This window comes from Numenius arquata, chromosome 2, assembly GCF_964106895.1.
Source record: "Numenius arquata chromosome 2, bNumArq3.hap1.1, whole genome shotgun sequence".
Classification (NCBI taxonomy): Eukaryota; Metazoa; Chordata; class Aves; order Charadriiformes; family Scolopacidae; genus Numenius; species Numenius arquata.
The window spans coordinates 129,878,511-129,904,748 of NC_133577.1; the positions used below are offsets into that span (position 1 = coordinate 129,878,511).

General features: G+C 44.4%; 1 protein-coding gene across 2 annotated transcripts in view; it reads right to left on the bottom strand.

The window, feature by feature from the left end:
- Positions 1 to 5,285: 5,285 nt before the first annotated feature.
- CHCHD3 (coiled-coil-helix-coiled-coil-helix domain containing 3) overlaps positions 5,286 to 26,238 on the bottom strand; it is a 186,571-nt gene continuing 165,618 nt past the window's right edge. The window contains exons 7-8 of one of the 2 annotated variants that reach the window (XM_074144641.1): positions 12,554 to 12,689; positions 5,286 to 6,020 (exon numbers count right to left, since the gene is read on the bottom strand). In XM_074144641.1, coding sequence (XP_074000742.1) covers positions 5,994 to 6,020; positions 12,554 to 12,689 — 163 coding nt within the window. In that variant the 3' untranslated portion in view covers positions 5,286 to 5,993. The remainder of the gene's footprint in view (positions 6,021 to 12,553; positions 12,690 to 26,238) is intronic. The other variant, XM_074144642.1, reaches the window with a different exon arrangement.

Sequence of the window (26,238 nt, forward strand, 5' to 3'; positions counted from 1 at the left end):
CCACCAGACCAGGTTGCTCAAAGCCCCATCCAACCTGGCCTTGAACACCTCCAGGGATGGGGCAGCCACAGCTTCTCTGAGCAACCTGGGCCAGTGTCTCACCACCCTCAGGAAAGAATTTCTTCCTGAGATCTCATCTAAATCTCCCCTCTTTCAGTTTAAAACCGTTCCCCCTCGTCCTATCGCTACACTCCCTGATAAAAAGTCCATCCCCATCTCTCCCATAGGAACATGAAGAAGAACCTGCTTAGCTTGTAATTTACTTGGGAATTTGATCCGCTTCTTGCGGCTCTAACGCCACCTCCCAAAGGAGCCCTTGCAGTTCCATCTGTGCAGTCAACCCTCACTTTGGGACGAGGGGACAGCCGCTCTGCCCCCGTCCACCCGCCAGACCTGCAAAGGAAGGAGGGACGGTCTTCCTGCGTAGGGTGGTCAGAAAATAACTGGTTTCATGTGACAGCTGAACAGAAAAACCTCACCTCCTGCTGCCGACTTGCACCCCACGCTGGTAGAAATGCCTCCACCAAACCAGCAAAGAGGCCCACGGGTGAAGGGATGTCCAGGATCTCATACAAGGAGCAGTGGAACAACCCTTATCTCTCAGGCGCAGCAATGCCATGGGGACACTTGGGAATGGTTACCCCGAAAGGTGACCCCAGCAGTATTAACGGTACATAAAATCTTTATAATAAATACCACCCCACCACGGGGCTACCTGCTGCCTTAGGTCACCTCCTGACGATGGCACAAGCACTTTTGGATGTCATTGGAAGGTGGCTCTAAAGCCCTCAGGCACAAGCCCTCTGACAAAAGGACCTTTCAGGGTTTTTTTTCCCCCGAACCACCCCATCCTTTGCAGTATTTCAGATGCTACTTCCCACACCAGAGGGAGAAGGGTTAACCCAGCGAGGGGGGCTGCTGCAGTGCCGCAATTCAAGGTGCTCCCTCCAGCACAATGGCTGAGTGTTCTCTTCCCAGCAGTTACTGGCTTGAGAGAGAATCAAACTAATTACCTTAGTAATTACCAAACTAATTACCTCTCTAATTACCGAGCATCTTTGTTCACATGGCGCTGACATTCCTGCAGAGGAACCCTGGCTCAGCGCCCCACGCTCCCTGGGAACCCGCCTGGCTCTTCCACGATGACTTGAAGACCCAAGTCCTCTTCACACCAGGGTCCTCCTCACACCAGATTCAGGATGTTTCCTCCCTCTCCCTCAGGGAGGGGTAGACGCTGATCAAGCTCCTCGGCTGGGGAACACGTTTGCACTGCAGTCACCTTTTTGCTGCCAGGCAGACTACGGACGGGCACGGTACCTTTGCTGCACATGGGTTTCTCTGGTGGGAATATCCTCAGTAGAGGGCTGAGGGATCACCACCACACTGATGATCAAACCAGAGATGCACTTGCTTCCAGACCCTACTGGATATTGCTCCCTCCAATGAGAACGGCAGCCGAGAGCAAAGAGGAACGTGACTTGAGATGACAGATGTTCCTCTCCAACACAGAGCTGAAAGCAGCAGGGTGTTCACCCACCAAAACCCAACGTGAACATTGCTGGTAACTTACCTCCCCTGCCCAAGCTCACTCCCTCTTCGTTTTCCACATCTCTACTTGAATCTTGCCTTGGTCTCTCAAAAGCCAGGGTCTGGAAGTCACTCGCCGCCCTCCTGAACAGTGGTGTGCTTAGCCCTGAAAACAGACCCCAGCTCCTTGAGGAAAAATCACTGTTCTTAGAGCATGAACACAAACGGTTTCAATAATGCTGGTCATGACCTGTGGACGATTTTGTATGAAGAGACATTAGAGCCTGAACACAGAAAAGACTCTCGTGGATGTAGGATGGATGCCCACCTTGTACATGACCTCTCTTGCTCTCTCCTTCCACTGTTCCCTCTCTTGTGTCTTCACTCAACTTCCAAAAGACGGTGTCAGCTCAACACAAACCTTTGCGAATTCCGAGCCGACCACCTTATAAAATTCACTTTTGCAGCCATTCGTCTGCAGGTGAGAAGACGCTGAAATCTAAATCCTTACCCGATTTGAAGTGGCAACACCCAATCCAATAGGATTTACCGTGGGCAGGTGAGTTGCAATGTGTTAACAACTGGCATGGGACTAACGCCCGATGACTTCTGGGTCCTGCAAATGGGATTTGGCACGTTGGGCAAACGCCTCAGCACCCTTCAGTTCCCTCTGTCCTTGCTGTTTGGGAATCAAGGCTGCCTCGGTGGTACCTACTGTGATGAACGGCTGGTTTTGGTTAAGGATCTCCAGGTGCTCATAGAATAGAAAGATGCATATAAAGAAAACACTAGAAATAATCAGTTTGCCTTGGTCAAACCTGATCAGCACTTGCAGCTGCAGGGAAGGTCTTGCAACAGTTTGCAGAGAAGGATATGGTCTAGAATTCCCATTACTTTGGAAAGGAAAACAAAAAAAGGATAGAAAAGGGAAAAGCTCCCCCTCCTAGCGCTTCTTCAGCTTGAGAGGTGACACGGAGAGTCAGATGGAGTCTACCTGAAACTCCATTCGCCTCTTTAGATTCTTTCAAAAAAAGGCACAGGATCTAAAAGAGAACAAAGCAGTGGCCATCTGAGCTGTAAAATTTATCCTAACCCGTAGCCATCTCCATACTAAAGCTCATTCCAAATATCTGCTTAGAACTGTAATGTGGGGATATCCTGACAGGTGAAAAAAAAACCACCCCGCCAACTCCACAAGGTTACGTGATCTGTCTGCGACACACACGACTCCTGAGGAAAGGAAGTCTGGTATTTGAAAGAGTCTAACGCTGCTAAATTACATGAGAGTAGGATAGCAGTGATTATTTTGACACCATTGAAAGGCTCGTGATTTGTTCCACAGACACTGAGCAAAGAACAATGAAAAGCTTTGATTTAGCTGCTACAATACTGCTTTTCTATTTAAAACCCTAGGTAAAATTGCCCTTTGGTTAGAGCTGATCAGAGCTCGTGAACGATCAACAAGAACATCTGAAACGATTCTCTACCACGGGTAGAGAGTGTCATGCTAACAGCTGGACGCGATGATCTTAAAGGTCTTTTCCCACCTAAATGATTCTACAATTCTGTGCCTTCCTCTGTCATCCCTAGAGAACATCATCTCTATCATGCCTTCAGAGATCAGGATCCATTAAACTGAGTTCAAATTCTAAGTTTGGCAGTGAGCAATCTCAGAGAGATCCGGTCATTTCTGAGAAGGAGGGAGACCTCCCCACAGGTTTTCCATTATTAAAAAAAAAAAAAGAGAAAAATGAGAAATTTCAAAGATTTTCAATTCTGAAATGCAGCTACAAGGTGAGTTTTAGCTGGAAGAGCATTGTCCAGAACACGCTAGACGCAGGACTTTTTCTCTTCCCCCCCAGTACCATAAACAGTAAGCTGTGAGGACACACTCCTCTTGCTTCTGCTTCTTCAGATCCTATGACCCTTGCTTCTTTTTGTATTTTTTTAAATATCACTAGTCCAGTTTCAAAACAAAAGATGGGAAATGTCATTCTTTTAGGCAGGCCTACTGCTTCCTTGAGCAGAATCACAGAATGATATGGAGTTGGAAGGGACCTCTGGAGAACATCTAGTCCAAACCCACTGCCAGAGCAGGTCCACCCAGAGCAGGTTGCACAGGAACGTGTCCAGGCAAGTTTTGAATGTCTCCAGAGACAGAGGCTCCACCACCTCCCTGGGCAGCCTGTTCCAGGGCTCTGCCACCCTCAAAGTCAAGAAGTTCCTCCTCATATTTAGATGGAATTTCCTGTGTTCAAGTTTGTGCCTGTTACCTCTTGTCCTGTCACTGGGCACCACTGAAAAAAGACTGGCCCCATCCTCCTGACACCCACCTTTTAAGTATTTACAAGCATTGGTAAGATCCCCCCTCAGTCTTCTCAATGTCCAACATCACCTCTCAACTCGGTTTTCAAAAGAAGCGTGTCCTGCTTGACATCCGCACCATCACATGGGGAGAAGAGAGGAAAAGACGAGTGACAGAAAGACGCAGGTACACAGCGGGAGGGCTGGCAAAAGCAGCAGAGGTGGCAAACTGAAGCTCACTCCAGAGACGTTCAGAACTGCTGCTCTGCTTCAAAGGCAAAAGTTGTCCCCAACGTGGACAGTTTTGAAGTCTACACCCTCTTTGCCGCAATCAGCATCCCCCAAGCTCAAGCCACACGTGCCAGAGATGCTGCTGCTGCTGATACAGGAGATGTTTAAAGAACACAACATCTCAAATGAAGCCCGAAACACAGTTGGAACAGAGCAAGCAAGACTGACTCCCATTGCTCAAGGCTGTCAGGATGGGAAACCAATAAACATTTGGCAGTAACAGAGACCTTCCTTCCCGACACAGCTCTTCTCCTGATTTTACAGAATCATCTGGCCTTAAAAACGTCTGCTTTTCCTCTACGCTGCAGTTTGCTGCCAATTCTAAGTCTGGCGAGGATGGATCTGCCAACTTCTTGGCTCTCTGTTACAAAAGAGAACATTATAGAGGAGAATTTGTGAGTTAGCTGATTTGTAAACACTGCAGCAACCATGTAAACACGTTGCTTATCTCCCTATTATTTCTCTCAAGCAGTTTACCTGGTACCTGAGGCTGAACTCCAGGATCTTCCTCTCCTACTGATACTACAGTTGCTTCACATGTGAAAAAGCCCAGCTTCTTTCTGTAGCATTGCAACAAAAAAGATCCTTAATTAAACCGTACTCACAAAGCATCTTGATAATTAGAACAGGAGAGTCACTGGCAATATTTTGAATATGAATGAGGTCCGCAGGTGCGCTCGCAGTCGTACAGTAGGACGCAGTTCAAACGCAGCCAATTAGAGGAACAGACCAGGTAAATAAATAGCAGAAGGCTCAAGACGCATTGCTCATTTGACGCTATCACTATTGTGCGAAAACCCTTTTCTAAGACGAACGCAGCAGCCGTTATCTGAGCAAAAACCAATTAAACGAAACCGGGTACTCGCACGGAGATGGTTTGGGGTTTTGGGCACCGCGTGGCCTTTCATTCACAAGCACTTTCCAAGAAAGGAAACTCTGGTGGCGCGTGAATCACAGCTCACTATCACGTGGGATCCTTTTAGGTTGCTGTGATGGAAAACAGTTAGATGTAAGTACCGTTCCCGAAACCAAGGCTGGTTATGCATAAAAGTCTACGCTTTAAAGCTTCAGCAACAACATCTGCTGGAAAAACATGATTGACGCAGCAGAGGGAACGCCATCCGCCTCTGAGAAGTGGAAAGACAGACTGAAACATCAATCTTGTGCATAAAATATATTTATTGTTGGTACAGAGAGAGGCATATTCGTCAGTACTTGATAGGAGTGAGGAGCACAACAGAATCGTTTCACGTAAATAAAGGCCATGTTACATCTGAAGTGTCGGATCATTAACATCATTCCAGCAGAAGGCCTGGAGAGAGACTTCATTAAGTTACATAATTTGTGATATAAATTAAAGCACAATTTACGTCATTATACACTGTAAGGAAAACTTCAATACGAGCAACGGATACAGGCTGCAGAGTGAGGAGCAACGGCTGACGGGCTCGCAAAGTGCGGCCGCGTCCCGGCACACCAAGTGTTACATACCCGCGCCTTTGACAGTGAGAAGTTTTTTGAGGAGATTCTACAATAAAATAGCAGCATTTGAAGGATATTTCCCCTTTCTGAGGTCAGTGAAAGGTTCTTTTCTTTTCCTTCCTTCAATCACCAATAAGTGGATTTTACTAAGACGGAACAGTATCTTCGGATGTGTGATTTCTGATGTAATAAGATACAGGTCTTGGCTTTTCAAATGGTCACACTGATTGAGCCGTGATGGCTGCTGCTCTTGAAATGGCTCTTCCAGTTCTTCTCTTTATTGGTCTGCCCTATAAATGGGCTGTCATATCATTCTTGGGGAAAAAAAAAAAAATGCTCTTCTGCTGAAATTAGAGTTGATGGTCTTGTGCTTGATTTGGACAATGCCTTTATCCTCCTCTCCCAAGCATGCTCTGCTAAGAAAGTGGTCAGGGGGAAAGGGAAGGGAGAGGGAGAAACACATATTTCAATAACTCAGGGTTAGTCCAGAGAAGTTTGGCTGCAATTCCTTCCTAGGAATTGCGATTTTTTAAATTAAAATATGGAAAAAGAAACATCGTCAACACACACATCGTCACAGAGACAAGTCACAGAGGCAGAACGAAGCTATTTGAGGACTCAACAAGCCCACCATTGGGAAGCCTGAAGAGTTGCAGCTATGATTCCTTCTCATCATCCTAATGCTATCATGGCTCTAGTCATGCTAAGGCTATTAAGGAAACTTAAAAAATCTGACCTTACAATAAGATAAATACCATTCCCAGCAATTCCATACTTGAGGAAATATATCCTGAAGTCATACAACACTAAGTATCTCCCCTACCTTCCTCTTTCCTGTGTTCTTACTCATAATCAAAATCTTGATAGCCTGAACATGTTGCACTGACCTCGTGCTCCATTAATCCCTTCCTGTGCACAGCCAGGCCATCAAGAGCTAAAAGTATATATCCATCAAGTAGGCCAAGAGTTACTCCTCCTGCCACACCAGAGAGCTCTGCCATCAAGGTCTTGACTCTTCAGAGAGGTCCTGGCTTCTACTGTGAAAATGCAGACTTGCAAGGACAGTGTGTAGGGCTCGACTAAGAACTTCCTACTGCCATGATATAGAAATAAAGGGTCTGCAGAAATGAGCACATGGATGGATGTCATAGAATCCTAGAATGGTTTGGGTTGGAAGGGACCTTAAAGATCATCCAGTTCCAAACTCCCTGCCATGGGCAGGGACACCTCCCACTAGACCAGGTTCCACTACTGTCTAGATACTACTTGTCTAGACCAGTAAGGGGAACAGAAAAGTGGGATCTGAAAGGACACTGACAGAGTAGGAGGAAAAAGGATGCTGGAGGCCATCTATGTTGACTGGAGGGCAACAACATTGACCAAGGCAATCTATTGTTCTTGCCTTCAAAATCCAGAAAATAAGGAAAACAGGAATTATGAGTCTCCTTGTAAGAAATGGTAGGAAGGGGTTTGATAATTTTTAGGGCTTATGTCAGGAGCAAGCCCAAATGTAAACCCTGAAATCTTACAGGAGGCCTGCAAACAGCCGGTTCAAGGATTTGAGCAGCATCTGGCCAGACACCGTCTTTCAAGTCTGGACTCCATTGTCAGAGCCACAGAAGTTAGGGCTCAGGAAAATTAAAAATAAAGGGAATGAAAAACCTGTTGTCACGTATGTCTTTAACTAAATTCTCATGGTATTTCTAAAAATAACCCGGTGAACCGTTCAACTAGATCAAGCAGTGTTTCTGCGAGGATTAAGAGCTGCACCGAGGAGCAGGACAGTGTGCACATGAAAAGATGGTAAATATCCTTGTGATCACAAATGTTCTCCGGAGCCCATGGCAGAGAAGTACAAGCTGACAAAATAAAAGGAGTTGGTTTTAGGCTCCGTAGGTGCTATCACGAACAAAAATCAGGGAAACTTTTATTAGTTAACAAAATCTCCAATCTCACTTTGACGGCATCCCCACGGAGATTTCTGTAAAACTGATGAAGGCTACTTTAACTGGAAAACTCTTTTGCAGCGGTATTACAGAAACTCGCTCGAAGCCATCGCTGGGCTGAATATTAACTTTACATAAATTTAACACTGCATAAGTTAACGCAGGAAATTCCCAAAAGATCTGAGAAAAATTGTGTTACTTGTATTTAGTGTCCTAAGGAAAGAAATTGCAGGTATTTGTTCATCACACGCATATTTCTGCCCACAAAATTTCATCTTCAGACAAATGGGAGTGTTCCAGGGCTTGCTTTGGTTTTGTCTGCATTTGTGGGTTTTTTTTTTTTTAGTGTTCTTTCCTGACTTATGCCATTCAACATCACCTAAAAATTTACTTCATGTATTTAAAATATTTTCCTTCTGTTTTTTTTGATGACACCAGAGTAGGCGTGAAGGGAACCTGGTCTGACTCTTCCATAATAAACTTCCTTCAATCAAGGTAGTGTTGGACGGTGGCCATTAAAGACAATGCCTTTTTATTGCGTTTCGGTTCAGTGTTTCCAGCTACACTAATTTTCTGTTAGATTAGAAGATGGTATCTAGTAACAATACTGGAGGGTGAGGCTAAAATAATGGTTTTCTTCTGACGAGGATGGATGATTAAGGACCACCTCATTCTACAAATTAAAATAATGGTTACAACCAGGCTGAAGAGGCTGAAGGATAACATTTCGTAGCCAGGCTGTCAGACACCAGCAGCTGTTGGTATCCTTCTTTGAAGTACTTTCAAATCTAACCTGCCTCCAGAGACTTGCATCCCCGTGGAATTCAATGGTTTAATAGGAAACTGCTGCACAGACTTCATTAAACTATAGTCTGGTTGTGTTTGCATCTAGGAATTAGGACTCCCTGTAGCCCAGGGGAAAAAAAAAAAAAAAAAAAAAGAATTAAAAAAGGGTATTTTAACAGCCACCTTGTCGATATCAGTGGATGGTAGACTAGAGTAAGTGATAAAAAACATAGAATCACAGAATGGTTAGAGATGGAAGGGAGTTTAAAGATCACCAGACCAGGTTGCTCAAAGCCCCATCCAGCCTGGCCTTGAACACCTCCAGGGATGGGGCAGCCACAGCTTCTCTGGGCAACCTGGGCCAGGCTCTCACCACCCTCACAGCAAAGAATTTCTTCCCCAGATCTCATCTCAATCTCCCCTCTTTCAGTTTAAAACCCTTCCCCCTTGTCTTATTGCTTGCTCCCTGATCCAGAGTCCCTCCCCAGCTTTCCTGGAGCCCCTTTAGGGACTGGAAGGGGCTCTAAGGTCTCCCCGGAGCCTTCTCTTCTCCAGGCTGACCTCCCCCAACTCTCTCAGCCTGTCCTCACAGCACTGGATGGTCCATATTAGTGCTGGTCTGGCTGGAGTTACTTCAGCAGTGGGAGCACAATTACATGCCACACACAGTCCTAGTATCTTCCCCTTAATGGCTCCATTAAGTAGGTTTTTCTCTCGGTTACTATTACAATAAAATGCAAACATTAATAAGAGCGTTTAATTTATCTCACTAGCTTCTCATGACTTTGGGAAAAGATTTAAAGTGAAGATACAACAATGTGTCAAACTCCTCTGAATTAACAGCTCTCTGGGCCTTTCTAACAAGGGGAGAAAAGGACAGATAGAGACATGAGATTACAGACAGGATGAGAAATAAGGAGCATACAGAAGAGAGGGTGAGATAATTATAAGCAAGATAGGAAAGAAAGAAGAGTCAATAAATTCAATTTATGAAAAGCACAGAGTGTGCTCAGCCCGAGCACAAGTGCCCAGACTCACCGCCAGGAAATCGGATTAGTTAACTTATTTGGTTTTCAATATCTTGGTCTATTCCCTCTAGCAAATTTTCTTCTTTTGTTTGTTTCTTGTAGCCACTGCCGGTTAACTTCTTCATTTCTGAACCTGCTCTTTATCCCACTCCTCTGCCTTCTAACCAAGCGCACAGAGCAGGTAATTTTCCAGTATTTTATAACAGCATTTAGCAGTTATTTCAAAGTAACTGTCTGGACTTCTGGGCAATCAGCGAGTAAAAATAATTACAATTACAGCTGCAACACATGGAGGATGAGCTACAGAGGACTGATGTTCATTATGAGAAACAATTGTTCCTGCTTGCAAATATTTCCATCATGAAAGGCTTCTCGTTCTCTGTTATCATAAGAGAGAAACCTCTCTGAATTCTCATCTTGAAGCATGTGTGAAAGAGAATAAGAAGCATTTAGGAAACACTTTTAACTACTTGACAGGCTTGGTTGAAGATCTTCAACAAAAAAGGTGTTTAAAAAGGTTCAAAACCCTAATGCTCATATTTATGCAATTTCCTTTTCCTGCACCTTCTGAACATGAATTAATTCAGCCTCATCATAGTCTTCTGAAGAAACTCCCATCAGATATAAACTTTAGGTATAGCTTAAACATGTCTAAGTAATTTTCCAAATTTTCTAGTTACTTTTGAAAACAATATAGAATTATAAATACAGGCAATTAGTGTTCCAGAAGGTGCAAGCCACAGTGAAAACCTAGTCCACTACGTAACAACCTAATATTATTCAACGGCCTTTTTTCTAAAATGTCTCAGAAACACCCATGGTCCAGTAACTTCAGACTGGAATTTGGGATACAAAAATCACACTAAGGGAAAACTTAGAAAAAAATATACGCACCAATTATTGTTTGTCATAGTAGGAATTAACTAAAAAACTGATAATTCAATTGAAAGAAAAAAAATAATCCAGTTCAAAAGGTCATGGGGAACTGTACAGCTTTGGGAAGAAGGGGATGACCAAAATTTGGTGGCTGAAGCCGTAGAAGCTCCTGTGCCCAAGGAAGGCACTGGACAAAGTTGGTTGTGCTTCTCATGCTTGGGTGTCTGAGCATGGCTCAACCATCTTTCCAAAATTAATGAAGTGTCAGTGGCTTTATGAAAGAAAGCCTCCGGCTAAGAAATCAGGAAAAAAATCATGAGATCTGATAGGTTGTAGAGTTTTTAAGGAAATGAAGGAGCTCAGGAGTTGGTGCATTAAGTGGGCAGGAGAAACACCAAAGGTGTTTCTGCCATCCAGAGGGACCTGGACAGGCTGGAGACATGGGCCCGTGTGAACCTCATGAAGTTCAGACAGGCCAAGTGCAAGGTCCTGCACCTGGGTCAGGGCAATCCCAGGCACAAATACAGGTTGGGCAGAGAATGGCTGGAGAGCAGCCCTGAGGAGAAGGACTTGGGGGTGTTGGGTGATGAGAAGCTCAACATGACCCGACAAGGAGCATCTGCAGCCCACAAAGCCAACTATACCCTGGGCTGCATCCCCAGCAGCGTGGCCAGCAGGGCGAGTGGAGGGGGGGATTCTGCCCCTCTGCTCCGCTCTGGGGAGATCCCCCCAGTGCTGCCTCCAGCTCTGGGGTCTCAGCACAGGAGAGACATGGACCTCTTGGAGTGGGGCCAGAGGAGGCCACAGAGATGCTGGGAGGGCTGGAGCCCCTCTGCTGTGAGGACAGGCTGAGAGAGTTGGGGGGGTTCAGCCTGGAGAAGAGAAGGCTCCGGGGAGACCTTAGAGCCCCTTCCAGTCCCTAAAGGGGCTCCAGGAAAGCTGGGGAGGGACTCTTGATGAGGGAGGGGAGCCATAGGAGGAGGGGGAAGGGTTTTAAACTAAAAGAGGGGAGATTTAGATGAGATGTTAGGAAGAAATAGTCCTGTGCTGTTCAGAGAACAACCACGCTACAGCTGTTCACCGAGTTTGTCTTCCAGCCCTGCCAACCCAGCCGGGCTGCCCGTGCAAAAAGGAGCAGACTAACTGTATAAACAAAGAATTAACAGTAAGAGCCCCGCACAGATGTATGAAGTGCTGCGGGCTGAGGAACAGCTTTAGCACCGCCACGCAGCCGTTGTCTCCTACCAAGAGTTACACAGCACTAGACCACGAGCAGGGTTAACTCCAGCAAGGTCTTCAAGATCTTAAACACCAGAGCAAGACTGCACCGGTGTAACTGCGAAAAGGTCACGGTGAATGATTATAGTCACAGTCTTACTACTTTTTTGGACAGGTAGAATTAACTCAAGTGAAAATTATTATCATTATCAAACACTAGACGTGCTGACTGGGTCTCTGCTAACACATCAGAGCACACGTTTTCAGATGTTTAAATATTAACCCATAGATTTTAGCAGAAATAAAGATCAACAGACTTATTTAAGCACTTTTAAAATACACTACATATGTGGCCTCTAAGCACATAAGTTTGCAACTGGATTCTTTAAGAACACAGTCGAGGTCAACATATACATCTCTATATTTGAATGATGTAAGCTGTTGAAAAAGAATAATGTCTAGAAATTTTAGCTTAACTGGAAAATGTATGTATTACTATCATTTCCCCTTATGCTGCACTAATAAAGCACTAAAGTTTATAATCTATAGGAACAACCCATACCCTAGGAAATTGGATGGTGAGACCAGGTGAAGGGCAGTGTTAGACTCTCAGAGCACATAACGTAAAAGAAATCAAGACTTCCAAGCGGTGAGCAGTCTAGTTTGAGCCATCCATTCATTTCTTACTGAACGTGGTGACACTACACATAGTTCCATGTAGTTTAATCCCCTTGTTTTACTGCTAAAACTGCAGATAGAAGGAAACATCTGCCAGCAGCGATATCTACTGTGCTAAAATGCTCTAACGTGCTCTGGGCAATCCTGCTTCAGCAGGGGAGTTGGACTAGATGATCTTTACGGTCCCTTCCAACTCTAAAAATTCAGTGAAATTCAGTGAAACAAGGGCTTCCCAAGGGAGGAGATGGAAACCTTGCCATTTGAATAAATTCAAAATGGACTCCACAGAGCTCGTGAGAACATACATACTGGGAACGGTGCTGCTTTAGCGTGTAAGAAGGACTAATGGGATAATCCCATAGTCTTCCTCTCTTCTTCATTCCATCGTTAATCCCGTGGCAATACTTCCAGACTCACCTGTTTGGCATGGTTGACACAGTGCAGGTACTGGCTAGCCAGGGCAGAGCAGCTGAGGGTCTCCTGAGCGTGTTGCCGGTAGCACTGTAGAATTTTATCCTGCAGATCACCGCAGATTGGATGAGACTCGTATCGTCTGGGGAAAGAGAAAAGAACATTTTGGGCTCCCTCTCAAAAAGATTTCAGGAAATACGCAACTCTTTTAAAAAAAAAAATTAAAAGAAGTAAACCACATAATAGAAAAGAAGGAACAAAGTTATAAACAAAGGCTGTTCCTAGAGCTATTTGGGCTAGAAAGTGGGTAAAATCAAGACACAAACATCAATGTGAGCCACAGAAATTTGGCTACTGGGACCACAAGTGTCCTCCTGATCCAGCAGAACTCGGGTTCCAGCTGGCAGAGAATATTAACATCCAAATTCCTATGAGGGCACGTCTTTAACTGAAGACCCCATCGACGGCGAAGCACATCTGAGCTCACCTACGTTAGAAAAGCAGTCACAGAACCACAGGAGAGCTTCATCGCTGCATAGTCCTATGAACATATAAATCTTGCTACTTGTTAAATATTGCTCCTGTATAAAAGTGAAATCACCCATTGGGTTGACCTCGAAAATATAAAAATCCCGTTACCATCAGCAAATTACACAACCTACTTTTGCTGATCTGATGATAGCCTCTATTTTTGGCGCATCCTCCTTCCCATCACCTCAGTTCTAATCCTGACACCAGATGTGCAAGTTATTTAGGAATTTTGTCTGTTTTCTTTACTGTATGGATTCATTACTCTTGCCATTTTGTTGGCTGATGCAACACGCTTTTTGCCTTCAATGGAAGCCAAAGGAATGGAAGCTTCTTTAGTCTGTCCTGTAAAATCCAGCCTCTTTTGGACAAAAATCCTGACGTTTGCATTAATTTTAAAATGTTATCCACACTGGTAGTGCCACAGAATGAAAAGGGGAATACAATACTTTCCTATTTCAAAAGTAAGGGGGTTGCTGAAGTGTTTCAGAGACGAAATGTCCATTGAAATTTTAAGTTAACTGGACAATTACTTTACAAATACTTTTTAAGGTACTCATTTCCGTAAGAGACAATCAAATCACAGTTAAACCCCTTTCACACCAAAAATAAAATATTTCAATGGTAGGAAAAAAAACCATGACAATTTAAAGAAACATTTACACTTCATATGCCTTGAAAACAACCATTGGCTTTACGCCTGTGAACTATATACTTAATGCACCTGCCCATTTGCCCTGCCGGGAAAGCTCGACAGTGGCTGCTCCAACATCCACTCCAGCCCACGTTATTTTATTTCAATAAGGTCGTAAAAAAAAAAAAATGAGTCTCATCAGCCACAGTATCCTCAGATGAATATTCTGTTCCTTCTCATTTTGCTGATTGGCCAAGGCCGATCTCTATTTTACTACAGTAAGAAAGTGAACCGCAAAGCACAATGCTGTTCCTCAGGGGAATTGACTTCTTGGCAATCACTCAAGATGTAGTACCAAAAGAAAAAAAAAAAGGATGTTAAGTCGCCTTGATTTTACAGTATATACCAATATAAAACATCCCTCTTACTCTTTTCATTCATTACCGTACACCTGTGAAACGCCGAAAACGGAATTTAAAAGCAGTCCCAGGTGCTTACACACTTTATGATCTGAAAGTTCAAACTTCTGTAGACTCTTACGGAGGAGGATTTTCCCTTAATCCCCCCTCTGCTGAGATCAGCAAGCACTTCAAAAAGCGTGTTAGGCATCAAAATGTACAACCGTAAACTGCTGCACACCTTGAGTATGGCAAGGTCTGTATCAGGATGGAGTACGAGAGGGAGCACCACGTACCCTTCTTTGTAGACAAAAGACTCAATGGTGGTCCACTGGTAGCCTCAATGATTCAGGTCCAACTAAACCAGAGCTCGTTTTAAATGCCCGAAACTCCGATCTGGGTTGATAAACCGATACAATAGACCATGAGTTAACAACAAATACACACAGCAAACCCAGCTGTGCCTTTACTCACAAGTGATTTTTAAGTGATTTCTTATACAAAGGTGAAGAGCAAAGGAAATGGGCTGCTGTTCATTGCTACATAAATTGTGTAAACGTATTTAAAGCCATTTCAGCGGCGGTACTCTAAACTACATTAAGGAGCTTTTTTTTGATTGCTTTTTTCCCTTAGCCATGCCATTAATGACCGTTCGAAGTCCACGCATTATCCCTTATTTGAATGCTTCAGCGGTCTCTTTACGTTGCCGACAGTACGGGAGCCCTGTAAGACACGTCATCTCCTGCCCCACAGTGACTTGTTTTCATGCGATGACTTTTCGCTGGTGATTTTTCAGATTTTTCAGATTTTGCAGACCCAAGGCAGCTCAATGAGAACGGGGCCACTTCCTTCAAGTCAACAAAGTCCATTTTCTTGGATTAATCTGTTGGAAGGAGAGCACCGTCTCCGTATCGATCTGCTGTGCTTGTTACGCTCCCCTAATGCACTATTTGCACTTTTGGGAAAATGCTAAATGAGATTACTGTCTAACATGAGATGGGCATAAACCACGTGCTGCAAGATCTCCTGGTCAGGAAAGAAGGTTGTAACGTCCATTATAGTAACCCCAACGAGGGGTTTCCGATTGATTTCTGTTTAATGATGGATGACAGGACTCTCAGACGGATGGTCAGAAACAGCCAACAGCAAGGAAATGCCTCAAAAGGGAAACGGAATACCTCCCTAACAGAGAACTTCTCTAAAATTCCTATAAATAAGGGTCATTTTACAGAAGCATTGAAGGGGCTGTTGGGCTTGACTGAGGAAAAAGCTTGTAAGAAAAGGTAAACAGTGCAAACCCAGGAATTATGTGGAATCTATAGTGAAAACGTGGAGGTTTGAAATACCTGAATGGATAAAGCAACCTGGTCTGGTCCCAGAGCCAACCCTGCTTCGGGCAGGAGGTCCCTGCCCTGAACTACTCCATCTCCTGGGGCTTAGTGATAGCATCTGTCACTGTTAGGTTGACGGTTGGACTAGATGATCTGCAAGGTCCCTTCAAATCTAGGCAATTCGATGATTCTATGATTCCTGAGAGAGATATCTGTATTTTGGGACACGTGGCAGGGAAAGTGACCCATCATTTTATTTATTGACTTATTTATTTAATCACTTAGGAATTTCACAACTGAACCGAAGGTAAAAATACATACCGTAGTTGTGAACCAGGACTGCCATGAAACCCTGACAGATCTCCATCTCCATTCACGGAATCACGGAATTCTCAGAGTTGGAAGGGACCTCTAGAGATCATCTAGTCCAACTCCCCTGCTAAAGCAGGGTTGCCCAGAGCACATCACTCAGGGCTGCATCCAGGCAGGCCTTGAAGATCTCCAGAAAAGGGGACTCCACACCCTCCCTGGGCAGCCTGTTCCAGGGCTCTGGCACCCTCACCAGAAACAAGTTTCTCCTCATATTTAAATGGAACTTCCCATGTTCCAGCTTGTGCCCGTTGCCCCTCGTCCTGTCACTGGGAACCACTGAAAAGAGTCCAGCTCCATCCTCCTTCAACCCACCCTTTAGGTAATTGTAAACATAGATAAGGTCTCCCCTCAGCCTTCTCTTCTCCAGGCTAAAGAGTCCCAGCTCTCTCAGCCTTTCCTCATAAGGGAGATGCTCCAATCCCTTAATCATCTTTGTTGCCCTACGTTGGACTCTCGCCAGTAGTTCCCTGTCTCTCTTGAACTGGGGAGCCCAGAACTGGACACAATATTCCAGTTGTGGCCTCACCAGTGCAGAGTAGAGGGGGAGAATGACCTCCCTCGACCTACCGGCCCCACTCTTCCCTACGCAGCCCAGGATCCCATTGGCCCTCTTGGCGACCAGGGCACATTGCTGGCTCATGGAAAGTTTGCTGTCCACCAGGACTCCCAGATCCTTCTCCTCAGTAGTGCTTTCCAGAAGATCCATCCCTAACCTGTATTGGTGCCTGGGGTTCTTCCTCCCCAGGTGCAGGACCCTACACTTGCCCTTGTTGAACCTCATTAGGTTCTTCTCTGCCCAGCTCTCCAGCCTGCTCAGGTCACACTGGATGGCGACACAGCCCTCTTCAGCGCAACTCAATAACTTTACAGAATCAACACACATGAAATCTAAAACGCCTTTCTTTGCAAAAGTCAATAGGAACCGCAGCCTGCTCTGCAGCGCGCGCGCCACATGGCACGCTAGGAGCGGCGTGTTTTTATTAAGTTTACAATTACTTGATCTGCTTTCGCTTTCCCAGCTGCTCCTCAAGCACCTCACACGCCAGCGGAATATCTCTACGCGCTGGAATAAACCTCCGAGGGAGCCACCGCACCCACCTTTTCCATCAAGCTGATGCACCGCAATCTCATAAAGGTAATAGGATGAAGACACAAAAGAAAACGAGGGAAGGTTTTGAAAAGAAATATTCTATGCTAAAGCACGAAGAGAAAATTTAATGAAGGTAACTTTGTAGTCATTTAGCCTCTCTCAAAGAGCATAGCTTATTGTACTCCTGGGGGCGCCGAGAAAGGAGCCCCTTCATGGCATTCAAACAAAATGTCTACTAAAGAGGAAATTTGAAATCACCACGGTAAGCTTTACAAGTTTTGTGATAAAACTGACATTCTGACTGAAGGAATCTGAATCGCTGATGAGTTTCCAACTGTGCAGGTATCTGGCATAATCCCACCAGATCAGGACTTCAGGCAATTGTCATAAAATATGGGGAAAAAAATAGCAACAAAAAATCAGCATGCATTACAAAAAATAGTGCCATTAGATGGCCAGAAGTACCCAGGGCTCAATTTTATTCCTCATTAAAATGCTGACACCTATCAAAAGCATCTGTTTTGATTTGTGTAACCCTTGGCATCTGAGGCTACCTCGGTACTACTAAATAAAACAGACCAAAGATGATCCTCTGGGTCGAGGCCAAGCAGCACGACACAGCACAATCTGCATCTCTCATGGGTAAAATCCTGCCTTCCCCTCCAAACAAGCAGCTCAGCACATCCACACCCACATCCACATCCTCATCCTCATCCACATCCACATGTTCCAACCCCCCTGCCATGGGCAGGGACACCTCCCATCAGACCAGGTTGCTCAAAGCCCCATCCAGCCTGGCCTTGAACCCCTCCAGGGATGGGGCAGCCACAGCTTCTCTGGGCAACCTGGGCCAGGGTCTCACCACCCTCACAGAAAAAAATTTCTTCCTAATATCTCATCTCAATCTGCCCTCTTCTAGTTTAAAACCATTACCCCTTGTCCTATGCCTCTGCTCCCTGATAAAGAGTCCCTCCCCATCTACACCTCCATCCAAACTGGGGACAGTCCCACACGTGTGCTGTTCCCCCGGTCATGCCTGGCGTTGTCCAGGAAAGTGTTAGCTCTAAAAAAAAACCCTGTTAATGAACATGCTACTAATTAGACCCAATGCACCATTATGGGAGAGTGCTGGAGATGATGTCCTGACCTCTTTTATTTACTCCTACTGCTGTAGGAGAGAAATCCCACTGTGACCAGACCCCACCTGCACTAAGGAGAACGCGAAGGAAAAAAAAAGGAGTATTTTTTTCTTCTCAACACACTTATAACGCACACAAGGATAAGAAACAACAAATCGATGGTGAAACAAGGAAACTGAGGCAATCTGTACTCTCATGATAATATATATATTTTCTCATGATAATACACTTATTATACTATATATAGTATAATATATATATTATTGTGAGAGCATATATATATACACATATAAATACTCTCATGACAAAATATATATATTATCGTGAGAGTATATATATATTATCGTGAGAATATATATATATAGAGAGAGAGACACACACACACACATACTAAGTGACAGTTTTCAAGTGCTTTATAAGAAACCCAGAGGATTTTTGGAGGGATTCGTGGGAAGTTAATCAATCCACATTGTCTACGTCTAGCAGAAATTCCTTCTGAGAACCAGCGGAACTTGGCGCTTGTTTGAAAAGTAGATGAGTGAGGGATGGAAGGTGGTATCAGGAGTGGTCCAGAGGAAAAGTAAATAGGGAACTGGAAACAGCAGGGAAGCAGAAATGGGACACGTGGGGCTTCAAAAGAGGTGTGACTCATGGGTCACAACAACCCCAGGCAGCGCTGCAGGCCTGGGGCAGAGTGGCTGGAGCTGCCTGGCAGAAAAGGACCTGGGGGTGTTGGTCAACTGTCAGCTGAACATGGGCCAGCAGTGTGCCCAGGTGGCCAAGAAGGCCAACAGTATCTTGGCCTGTATCAGAAACACTGTGGTGAGTAGGACTCAAGAGGTGATCGTCCCCTTTTCTGGGCACTGGTGAGGCCCCACCTCGAGGGCTGTGTCCAGTTTTGGGCCCCTTACACAAAAAAGACATTGACGTGCTGGAGCGGGTCCAGAGAAGGGCAACGGAGCTGGTGAGGGGTCTGGAGAACAAGTCTTGTGAGGAGCGGCTGAAGGAGCTGGGGGTGTTCAGCCTGGAGAAAAGGAGGCTGAGGGGAGACCTTCTCGCTCTCTACAACTCCCTGAAAGAAGGGTGTAGGGAGGCGGGGGTCGGTCTCTTCTCCCAAGTCACGGGCAACAGGACTAGAGGAAATGGCCTCAAGTTGCGCCAGTGGAGGTTCAGGCTGGATATTAGGAAGAATTTTTACACAGAAAGGGTTATCAAGCAGTGGAATGGGCTGCCCAGGGAAGTGGTTGAGGCACCATCCCTGGAGGTGTTCAAAAGATGGGTTGACATAGTGCTGGGGGACATGGTTTAGTGATGGGTTTTTTTTTGTCAGAGTTAGGTTGATGGTTGGACTAGATGATCTTGAAGGTCCCTTCCAACCTAGATGATTCTATGATTCTATGACTCGCACGGGGTAACGCTGATGGGGACACCAGCAGCAGGATGAAAGGACATGATGTGAATCCGGGGTAGGAAATTATCTGCAGCACCGCTTTCAACAGATACCACCAAGGTAAGATTTCACTTCTCACGGCCAGGGGCCAAACAAAAATAATCCTAATAATAATTAAAAAAATACATTGCAGTAACTGGTAGCCCGAGTTGTGATGGATTTAGCTGAGCAGATGGACAAGAAAGGCCGTGTTTGAGATACTTTGCATAAAGAGTCAGCAAGAGCGAAACATAAGCCCAGCTGAGAAGACCCAGAGAGAAGGTCAGCTCAAAGACGAAGCGTAAGCGTAAGTCTGAAACAGCAGCAAGACAGGGGTGTTTTCCATCCTGACACAAAAAGGTGGTGGTGAAGTGGGGGGGTGTCTTCCTTTTTTTAAGATTATCTCATCCAAAAAGAGCTGCTTCCAACAGCATCTCTGCCGAGTGAATGTGCAGGACTTGTTTACAGTACAGAAAATAGTCGCAAAACACGTAACAGGGGGAGAAAGACAGAAGGGCACATGGTAATGAAGGTCCCTACTGCTGCACCATTATTTTTAGGCTTTAAATTAATTTACTCTTTATATTAAATTCTTTTGAAAAATTGTCTTCGCACATTAAGTAGGTGATGACTTGAAAGCGCATTACGAAATGTGTAAAGCACAGACCAACTGGTTCTGTTCTTCTAAAAATCATTTGGAAGCAATAGCGGGGCTCTGATTTCTGAATATCTGCAACCGATGTTATGAAGCAATCCGTAATCAAACTGTGCCCACACAGAGCCCTCCCAATTACCGTGTGGGAAGCAAAAGATCAAGTCCTGGCAGAGTTGGTTCTTGCTTTTATTTACACTTGAGTACACAGTGTGACTTTTCCGAAAGGTGTAAAAGAAAGGATTTGCCTAACGAACGGTGAAATGGCGGAAGAGAAATCACAGTCGTTTCTGCTCTGCAATTGCGAATGATAAATGCGTGGAGCAATACTGAAGAAATGACTTATGCAAAAGTCGGAATACAACTTACTCCGTCTGCTGATATATGTATCTTTTGTGCCACCAGTGATCAGCTCTAGTGTTATTCTTGCCCACGTTATTTTTAGCCTCTTTCGCCTAAAAACCCAGCACCGACAAAACCACGGGCAAATGTTTGTCCTCCTCTCATTCACCACTCACCCAACCTTCTTAAAAGCAAATAAAAATCTATATCAAACATTCTGACCTTTGAAATTTAGGGACGGAGATGAGAAAGAGGAGGCAAGACACATTCCAGCATATTCACACACTCACACGCTGCTCGAAGACAGACATTTAATTATGTCTAGAGAGTACTAAGTCAAGTCCAATATGTTGACAAAAACCTGGTTTAACGACGAAGACTGGCAGATAGTACCATTGACCTTTAGAGATGGGGTTTTTTTTTTAAAACCTAGTGAACGTTTCCCACCTGGTAAAACACCTGGTATGTTGGTAGGATGTCGGTTCCGCTTTTAGCACAAGCAAAGTCGAAACCATTCCTTGTATTGCAACAACTTATTTATTGCATACAAGGAGGGAAGAGCAGCCCTAAGATTAACAGAGAGGATTTACGACTCAAATCTGGCAAAGCACATAAATATGAGCAGAACTTCAAGAAGTGAGTAATTCCACATTTGCATGTGGGAAGTTATGCACATTCTCAAACTTATAACAGGAAGAAATTAGGGTGAGGATCAGAAAGGATTTCCTGGTTGTGAATCCTAATTAATGACTGATGAACCGGTTGTCAAGGTAAGTCTTCAGACTCTCTGGACGATACGTTAGGACTAGATCTCTTCAGTCCAGAGAAAGACAATTGCAAGTGAACTTGAGATGGATCTATGAAATCCTCCATGGCACATGGATGAGAGGCAGCCGGTGAAGTTTTCTAGCAGTAGAGTTAAAACAAAAAAAAATAATTCAAGCCTCTTCCAAACAACACATAATGAAAAGCCAGTACTCACTGCTAGAGGATACTGCCCCTCTACTCCGCTCTGCTCTGGGGAGACCCCCCGGCAGTGCTGTCTCCAGCTCTGAGGCCCCCAACATAAGAAGGACTTGGACTTGTTGGAGTGGGGCCAGAGGAGGCCACGGAGATGCTGGGAGGGCTGGAGCCCCTCTACTGTGAGGACAGGCTGAGAGAGTTGGGGGGGTTCAGCCTGGAGAAGAGAAGGCTCCAGGGAGACCTTAGAGCCCCTTCCAGTCCCTAAAGGGGCTCCAGGAAAGCTGGGGAGGGACTCTTGATCAGGGAGGGGAGCCACAGGATGAGGGGGAATGGTTTTATACTTAAATAAGGGAGATTTAGATTAGTTATTAGGAAGAAGTTCTTTCCTGTGAGAGTGGTGAGGCACTGGAACAGGTTGCCCAGAGAGGTGGTGGATGCCCCATCCCTGGAAACATTCCAGGTCAGGTTGGACGGGGCTCTGAGCAACCTGATCTAGTTGAAGATGTCCCTGCCCATGGCAGGGGGTTGGACCAGATGGCCTTTAAAGGTCCCTTCCAACCCAAACTATTCCATGACTCTGTGATGATTCTTTACTGGAGTTATCATTAGCACATTTGGGCTCAAAACATAATTATAAGTAACGTAAGAGAAGTCCATTGAGAGATTACAAGCAAAAATACAATGTTTGGCTCAGGATGCCTCACTCCACTACTTGTTTGAAGGTAAAATGATACCACTGCAAACTTCCTCTATTTTTACAGTGTTCCTTAAATACCCACTCCTAGGCATCGCCCAACAAGCCAGGGGTACCACGGATCTGACCTGCTGTGACTGCTGATACTCCAAATAGCTTGATGAGCACATCTTCCGAGGAACAGAAGACTCCCATCAGCCCTGACAGACAAAATTAGACTGAATACTTTTATTTAAATTGATATTCATGGAATTTTATTATCCTAAATCACTATTCGTTTATAAAATTCCCCTCCCTGAAAAACAGAACAAAAAACTCCTTAAAATACAAAGTACACCAACACATTATTATACAAACGTACCTTACACACAGCTGGTCCTTGCAGCTGCAAAGGGAACCACATGTTGGAATTACCCAAATTTAGGATGAACATTTCTTTTTTTAGCTTAAGGAAGAGTTTTTACTGAATACCAGGATACTAAAATAAACAATCACATGGATGATAAAGACACAAATTGTAGACTTCCAACAGGGGCACGCAAGCCTTTACAGTGTAGAAAAGAGAGCGTAGTAATGACAGTCTTTAATCAGAAGAAACTCTGGAAGGAGCAGTTTTTTCTACATTGACTATATTTTATCCATGTAATGCACCTATATGATATATATATACTATAAAAAGAACTTTTTGGTCTTGCACTGATCAAAACCAGTTCGTATCTTTGGCAAATTAAGAGAGGAAGAACGATCACCTCAGACAAAAGTAAGTCTGTCCAACCGTTCGGCAGAACAAAACCCAAACTAATTCCACCGTAAGAGTCAAATCTGCTCAGTCTGCATCGAGCAAAAACCCCCTCACTTCCCCGGGTACGTGATCAGCACATCAACGCCTGCATTTCAAGCCTCATAATGTAAATTCAGATCGCAAATTATTTTTAGAGTTCGCATGTGGCATCACTTGAGCTCTGTCTCATTACTCCGCCCAGAAAATTATTTAATGAAGACTGGCAAGATTCCACTCGCTCAGCTGTTCATGAGCCGCCAAGTCAAAGATCACGGTGACAAATGACACCAGGAGGTGCCATTTCTTACCGTTAGGACTTTTTGGGGGGCTTTTTGGCACTATGGAGGCTTAGGCAGTGGCAAGCAGCAAAGGAATTACTCTTCAGATCTAGCTAGAGCTCATGATAAGGTAGATCTAGTCTTTGGGAAATTGAATTGATGTTTTGGCAGATATTTCTCATGGAAGCGGCTGACGCCGGTGGTTTGCCGCAGGATTTTGGTGGTTTGCTGCTGCAGGATTACTTGGGTATATCAACTAGCATCATGTACTATGTAAAAATACAACAGAATATTTCTAATTTTTAAAGGAAAAATTATTTTTGCAGCAGTTTGACACCTGCTTCTATACGAGGTGGCAAAAATACGCAATTTTATCCACTTCCATTGATATTTTATCCATTTTAATTTTATTCCTGTCCCTACATTAAATTTCCCACAGTAACGTTACATCACTGTGTGTGTAAAGCACTCAAACACACACACACACAAAAGAATACAGACAGACCTAAAAAAAAGACCAAAAACCCAAATGAGCAGCATAAAGCAAATACACGGCAGCGCTACCACGTTGTAGATTTATTCCTGCCACTTATTTCCCAAGAGCTATGCAACTCACTTCAGGCTTTGTAAACTCACCAGCAACACCATCATCCCAAAATCGTGGTAATAAAATCTTCGCAGCACCTCACACTACTGCACTAAAAAAAAAAACAACAGTTTTCCCTTTATATAGGTGCCATATAATGTGTTCTAATAAGGAGACGCGTTTCTCATCTATAGCAAAGGTCAACTGCTGCACTCAGTGTAAACACCACAAGACACTACCTCGTGGCACATTATTATCCAAATATTACTCTCTAGAGCAATATAAGTTTAACTCTTTTCTTCAGCCTTAAGAGGCCCGAAAGCCTGTCACTGGCCAAAAAATAAGAGATATTATGAGCAGAAGTAGCGTACAGAAAAAGCAATCACCGGTTAAACACTTCAAGCATCGCTGCTCCCGCGGGTGATGATTACTTGAGGGAACTGAAGGTTGCAATCTTAAGAGATAGTAGAATAAATGCCAATTTTTCATGTGGGCATGAAGTTATTTAACAAAAAAGGCTTGGATTCACTCCGATACGTGAGAAAGGCTACATGCACTTCCCCAGGTCTTGCACTGGGCTGTGGCGAGCCACCTTTTCCATAAAATATAATCAACTGGGCTGCAACAACAATAACGTGTGAGCAAACACACACACACAGAGCAACAATCACCCTGCGAACACGCCGATAATAAGTGGGTACCGGACCTTGCTAAAATATATCTTAGTTTTAATGCGCTTGTACAATGTGTTATAGAAATATTAAAACCTAATGCCCTCAGCATCCCTTTGAGCATCCTAGTAGGGAAGATGCACCTCTCACCATGAACAAATCATGAACCAGCAGAGGGCCACGAAGATGATCAGAGGGATGGAGGACCTCCCCTGTGAAGACAGGCTGAGAGAGCTGGGCTTGTTCAGCCTGGAGAAGAGAAGGCTCCAAGGAGACCTCACAGCAGCCTTCCAATATCTGAAGGGAGCCTCCAGGAGAGCTGGAGAGGGACTCTTTGTCAGGAGATGTAGTGACGGGACAAGGGGTAATGGTTTTAAATTGGAAGAGGGGAGATTTAGATGAGATATTAGGAGGAAATTCTTTACTGTGAGGGTGGTGAGGCACTGGAACAGGTTGCCCAGGGAAGCTGTGGCTGCCCCATCCCTGGAGATGCTCAAGGCCAGGTTGGATGGGGCTTTGAGCAACCTGCTCTAGTGGAGGTGTCCCTGCCCATGGCAGGGGGGTTGGAACTCGATGATCTTTAAGGTCCCTTCCAACTCTAACCATTCTATGATTCTATGACTTTATAACTGAGCTTAGAGAGATGTGTTGTAAGGCACAACATTCATGGTTTTTTCATTATTTTTAATTATTTTTAAATTATTTTTCACTTCATAACTTTTCACTGAGGCATGCTGGTACCTGGAAAGAAGTTTAACACCAGAAGGTAGAGGTTACTGCAGGGAAACATCATTGCCAGCTCACAGAGGTCTCTCCTGACACGCTTGCTGTGTGCTGGCAGCATTAACTAGACACTGGATTATTTAATGGAACTTCAGTCTGATCCACGAAAGTGATTCTGATGCCTTGGTGTTTCATAACCTTATGAAGTATATTTTTTAAGTCCCTATTTTTATTTTTTTTTTTGTCCAAGATCTTCAGATAGTTTGGTAGAAGAATACTTTTTAGTTAAAGTATCTCAAGTTTGACAAACTTTGACGAATCGCTAAAATTTTTCCCGGTGAGGTCATGCCCCTTGATTTCAACTGGTTCTCACTAAAGTTTTACTGCTAATTACTGCTAACTGAAGAACTCAACTTGCTCCTGCTGCAGCACATCTCGTTACAAAGGATGGTACTAGGCTAAGAGAAAGAAAATCATTCTTCTTGCCATCTACAGATAAAATCCGGTGATCTTTGCCATTATGCTGGGCTTTTTGCTTTTGTTTTTAAGGGGTCTAAATATAACCCAGTCTGAAATAACCCTTACAGGAGAACAGTAATGATTTCGGGCAAAATACCCCAGTGATGGATATCGTAACAGAAACAGCAATTTTTTTCCTAAAGACCTTTCGTCCTCCTTCTCCCGGGTACCACTTCAGCAAGTAGGTAAAATCTAAACGACCTCTTTCATTTCACGGCACAAACGAAAAAAAGGTCTCTTTGGGGGTACCGCCCATATAAACCAGCAGGATTTTATCACGCTCGTCCCACTTCGTGGGAAAGGTGAGTCCACTTGAAAGCTAACGTGGCAGCGAGGGCAAGCACCCCACCAAAGCTGAGAGAGACAATAATGAGCATAATTATAGATAGTTATTGTTTGGTCTACTTACGGCCCTATTTTATAATGCTACTACCAGCAGAGCTGTTTTATGCGATGTCTTTTTCATGCAGCAACCTTTTCATAAATCAAAGCAAAAGCAATACCAGGCAGTTTCTCCTGCAGCCTGTTTGACAATAAAAGTTAACACTGAACCCTGGCTGT